Source organism: Saccostrea cucullata, unplaced genomic scaffold, assembly GCF_032062105.1.
Source record: "Saccostrea cucullata isolate Sc308-1 unplaced genomic scaffold, CSIRO_AGI_Scuc_v1 ctg3724, whole genome shotgun sequence".
Classification (NCBI taxonomy): Eukaryota; Metazoa; Mollusca; class Bivalvia; order Ostreida; family Ostreidae; genus Saccostrea; species Saccostrea cuccullata.
The window spans coordinates 1-5,787 of record NW_026938551.1 but is presented as its reverse complement, the minus strand read 5'-3'; the positions used below and the strand labels follow the sequence as shown (position 1 = coordinate 5,787).

At 34.4% G+C, this 5,787-nt stretch overlaps 1 protein-coding gene across 1 annotated transcript; it reads left to right on the top strand.

Moving 5' to 3' along the window:
* Positions 1–2,557: 2,557 nt before the first annotated feature.
* LOC134250603 (zinc finger MYM-type protein 2-like) lies at positions 2,558–3,223 on the top strand. The gene has a single exon (XM_062732965.1). The coding sequence runs from the start codon at positions 2,558–2,560 to the stop codon at positions 3,221–3,223; it is 666 nt and encodes a 221-aa protein (XP_062588949.1).
* The last annotated feature ends 2,564 nt before the right edge of the window (positions 3,224–5,787 follow it).

Sequence of the window (5,787 nt, the reverse complement as noted above, 5' to 3'; positions counted from 1 at the left end):
ATGGAGATTAATTTACTTATTCTAATTGAAGAATGTATTTAGAGATTACTTTCATTCAGAAAAGTTGTCTTGTATGTAGTTATTAGATTTTTCTATAGACTTTGCATTTTACGGGAAATGTCACGAGAGATTCAAGGAATTTTTGCTCTTCTGCTAGGTTGATTTGTTTCGAGAAGAAGTGTTTTAAGGGGTAAGGAGTTAGTATGGGTTGGGCGTTTTGAATTTAAATTTAATAATGACTTTTTAGTTTTAGTTTAAGAAGAGTCAGGGTTATTTTAAGGATTTTTAGGAACTTTTGGAATATTTGTGGAATTTTATAGGAAGTTTTGGCCAAGTTTTAGTGAATTTTAACTGAGAAATTGGACTTGGTTAAAATTTGCTGGTTGTTTGAATTTTTGTAAATTGTTGTTAAATTTTAGAATCACTTGAAATTGTTTAGACAATTTATACAATTAGCTAAGGAAGCTAAGTGTATTCCTAAATTTTGCTACTGTTTTTAACTGAAATTCAGACTTACGAAATTTGCAGGAATTACTGGTGTTTGAAATTTGTTAGGAATTAATTAGGTTTAAGGGATTAAGTTTTAGTTATTGGTTTTTACTTTCATCCAGGAGGTCTGGAAGGAAGTTCTGAGAATTAAGAGTTTTGTGAGTTGTATTGAGGTTGGTTTTAGGTAAGTCAGGACTAATAGGTGACACAGACAGACTGAGACAGAGCTTAGAATTTGTTTGTTGATTGTTCATTTAAGAGATAATTCTTGTAATAAATTGTAAAACTGTATTTTGTCTCATTTCAAGTACAGAGATTTATAAGGTTTTATCAAAGTGTGATTTTCCAACAAGATGGAAATTGTGGGATATAAAAGAGTAAGAACAGAGTAATGAAATAAATGAGTATTAGAGAATTTATAGTGACTTCCTTAGGTCTAGGTTGTAACAAGCTTGACAAATAGAGAAGTAAAACAGAGAGATTTCGTGTATTAATAAATTTAGTGTAACTTAGAGAGCGCGGGTTAATAAAAGGAGGTTTAGGTTTTAGGCAGTGGTGTATTATCTGAGTTCATTGATTAAAGGGAGATAATTTAGTGTGTGGTGATATAAGATTAAAGAGTATTGAGTTTTGAACCACTGTTCCATACTAGCCCTCCTGAGCTCGGGTTGAGCTGTGTAACGCAAGCCTTGTCACGAAAGATAAGACAGCCCCTATAGATAGAGTGAGGGAGACGGCGGTCCCAGTAAGAGTACGGAGGAGGTTCCGTCCGTCCGCCTGCCCCCACCCCGTTACAGTATTGAATAAAGACTCTAAAACAGAACCACGTGATAATCTTAAATCGAAGGGTTTTGGTATCCAAGTAACGAATTTCCAAATTTGGTAGTTTATTAGTACAGTACCACGTGATCAATTTTTGAGATAATCAGTTTATTTGTTCTATGATTGACGAAGATGGCAGAAGGAGTTCAGAATCATAATAACGAATTGGAATCAAACGCCGTTTTTCAGCAAGCCTATGACGAGGATGATTTTCAGTAATCCCTGTTCAGTGTTGAGATTCTGCTAGGCTAGATATTTGGACTGACGCCATCGCAGAATCCATGGACGACCATTAATAATTCACGTCTGGAAATTAAGTCCCAACTTCGGTCGACTATAGCAAGAATTATTCACCTAGACCACACTGCCGTTCGCTTCAATTAGGTTATTTAGTTGTTTTTTTTTTACTCTTTGTCACTATTACTTCTACGTAGCTTACCGTTTAGGCATGTAAATCCCAACATAAAAATATTCACTGAAATCTGAGTTCGAAATATGGCTCCCGTGACGAAATTGTTGGGATTTACATGCCTAAACGGTAAGCTATGTAGAAATAATACTGACAGAGAGTCAAATAAACATCTGAATGACTTAATTGAAGCGAACAGCAGTGTGGTCTAGGTGAATAATTCTTGCTATTGTCGACCGAAGTTGGGACTTTAGGTCTCGCACAAGGAAATAATTTCATTATATATTACTATAATATAGCTTGAATTAAATTATTTAATTTATTAGACTCTCCGCAGAAAATTCATGAAAGAGAAAATAGAGATTAATGCTGTAACAAAATTTTGAGTAAAAAAAAAATATGCCTTATGCGGCTTTTAAGAAAGAAAATCGACAGTAAACATACCTACCCCGAAATGCACGTGGGATTCACATGTTGACAAACAGCCTACACACCATCCAGGAAGTTGCATGATGTGCACCTGAAAAAAAAGTTCCTTTTAATTCAGTGGGATAATTCTGCTAAAGAAATGATATTCCTAGTACATGAGTCCAATTTTAATACTGTAGGCCTAAAAACAATTGCCAAAAATGAAAAAAGAAAAAAAATTGTCTCTATATATATGGAACTTCAATTGACTAAGTTCATTTTGATTGGCTATTTCCTTGCGTAAGACCTTAATTTCCAGACGTGAATTATTAGTGGTCGTCCAGGGATTCTGCGACGGCGTCAGTCCAAATATCTAGCCTAGCAGAATCTCAACAGGGATTAGATTTTCAGTTGAGTCAGGCTGTTCAGATGTACAAACTAAGTCAATCTGATTTAAATGACCAGGACTTTGGGAATTTTGATATTCAGGATTGGTGTTTAGAAGCGTTTCCAGAATTAAAACAGGAAAATTTTACTAAATGGTCTGAAAATACTACTACTAGATTCGAAAAGCCCGTCTCCGCGACTGAGATAAGTGCACTGAAAAAAAATCAAGAAAGTAAAAACACGCGCCGCAATACTTCATGGGCAGTTAAAGTGTTCAACGACTGGAAATCTCAGCGTAACCAACAACAACCTGGCGATTTTAAAATCATTCCCGAAATCCTCAGAAGTACATACCAAGAACTTGCGTATACTTTATCATGTTTTGTGATTGAAACCAGGCGTGCAGATGATCCCCCCTACCCCCCGAGAACTTTATATCAAATTGGTTCCGGGATTCTTCGGTACATGCGAGAGGAAGGTGTTCATGATATGAACTTTTTAGATGTCAAAGATGCCCGTTTCCATGACTTCAGGAAAACTCTAGACGCGCGAATGAAGGAGCTAGCATCCCAAGGAATAGGAGTGTCTATAACGCAAGCGGATCCGTTAACACCGGAACAAGAAGACGTCCTGTGGGAGAAAAAATTACTGGGAGCGCATACTTCAAAAAGTTACATCAACACTGAATTTCTAACATTTGTGCTTTGATTAAAACTATTTTCTGCTCCAGAAGAGCGGAATATTTTCAATATTTTAGAAATGTCATAAGTTGTGTAAAAGTTGCAATGTTTTGTGCTTTTTTCTTGTTTTATTCAGTTCATTAAAGTTTAGAAACGAATTTTTGTCTTATTTGCATAGCTCCTCCTACATCCAGGGTCTAACAGTTGGATATCACTAGCTTTATATCACATATGTGATATTTAATATACCACCACACTTATGTTGATATGAGATATACACCCTTGTTAAGATCAAAGGAAAATCTGTCAGTCATGGGATAAAGAATAAATATGAGTTCAAAACTAGAAGTATTAGGCACACTAAGCTCAATGAATGGCTTAGTGTCGAGAGTTCTCAAAACATTTGCATTATTCTTTATTAGTTCGATAAAATAATTCTTAAAAAATATTTTAAGAACTTGCTTTAAACTAAGTATTAAACGTTGTTAATATATTTCAATTTCGTTATCATTTTTTGTCAGATGATTGATAATTTATGGCTATATAAAAAAGAGGTTACAATAAATACTCCCAAGCCTGGAAGTGTGTAAGATATGAAAAGAAATCGTTATGATCTTCCGGATAATAATGATGTGGTAAAAGTGCATGGTGAAATAAAAAAAGAAAAAAGTTTTCAATTAGTAAAAAATGTTTGAATACACGGTAAATGCTCTACAGCTGCAAATGACACAGATATTTTTTTTTCTATATACCCAGGCTTGCAGCTTATTTCACCTTGAAATATATCTTGACGTGCTTTCCTCCTATGTACACTTTTAAAATTGTGAAAGATTTTTTTTTTAAATGCTAAATTTTGTTTGAGGCCGAAATGATGCTTTATATCAATTTTACTTTTTATACCAGTATTTGTATTAGGAGATAGACTACGAACTATTGAGTATTAGTATTAGGAAGATAGACTACGAACTATTGAACTCCATACAGCGGATAATTAAAGCTGAGAAACATGCATAAGGAGGAGGGGCAAAGGTGATTTTTAAAAATTTGATTTTTTACTGGGGGTAGGGTTAGCGTCATATATGAGATTCAAAACTGTAACTCATGAATTATCAGTCAAAATTCAATTAGATTTAGGTTATTTGATGACTAAAGTTACAGTTCTTAAATTTTAGTTTACAATTTTTCCCTGTGTTTCTTTTTCCTTTCAGTATTTAAGTTAGCTGCAGATCCTGTAGCGTTATGGTTTTATATATTTGTCTTTGGCCATAACGCTACAGATCCCGTAATGCAAAAAGGTGCAATTTACGGCGCAATATTTTTTGCGCACTTTTGGGGAGAATTTCTTCACCTTCTAGCATTAGTCAATCAACTACCTTTTACTATATACATGTATAGCTAAATAAGTAAGAGACTTTTAAAAGATAGTGTTACAAATATTTTATTAAACTTTCACTTTTTTAATTTACGTGAGACTTGTTGCCCCTCTGAAGTCGGAAAACCCGAGAAGTTGCGATTTGTATTGTAGTCTCGTTTTCAATATTATCATTGTGACGTCATAATAATTAAAACGTCACAATCTATTGGCAGTAGTTTGTAGCTACTTCCAAACAAAGAAAAGTATTTCCCAGAGAATATCGGCGATTTTTCTACCCAAAAAATTTCATAGATTTTATCTGTGAAATATTGGCATCGACTGGAATCTACTTTTTCGAGACAGACAGCATATCAGTATAAAGTAAGTAGCAGTACCAACTTTGTTTCAATGAATGTAAAATAAATTTTGCTTTCGGAAAAACAGAAAGCAATTTACATCAGCGAGGGTATCAATCGAGTTTTAGATGCCTCTGGGTTTCCAGAATATTTCAAATTCATAATATTCTTCTTTTTAACACTTTCAGAACATGTTCCCTGGATTCTCGTTAATGATAATGGGAGTGTTCGAATTACGGAAATGGTGGGGAAAGAAAAGTTAGTACTTGTACAATGAAGCGCATTGAGGTGGTAAAATTTTCCATTTGGACGAAACGTTCTGAGTCATGTTTTGAACGTCAATTATAACATAACGACACGCCCATTTCTTTAGAAACGAGAAAGGAATATTCGCCGTAATGTTTTAGGACACTACACTTCCCGCGACAAGCAACATGAGTTACATTGAAATTAAGAGTTTTAAATGAGAAAAAGCTATGTAGAGTTCTTGCTTAAGTAAAACACGCATTGCAACGAATTTGTCCATAATTATGATTCTATCATGTCCATTGGAGTAAGCATAGCACATATATCAGTCGAACACGTGCTTACTCTGTGTTTATGTAAACTGTCAATTTCATTGGATGTTATCTTTATGAAAATCGTGTCTAAAGATAGCTCAAAACGTTCCATCCAAGCCGAAAATTTTACCACTTCAATGCGCTTCATTGTACCATTTACCATGGATAGTAGACTACTGTATTATTTTCTCCAAACAATGGAATGTATATCATTTAATGATTTATCCAATTAAATATTTTTCTTGGCGATTGACTTCCGGTGACACCTGTCGCCATGACGTGATTTTTTGAGAAGTGGAGAGTGTAAAGGAAAATTCGCTAT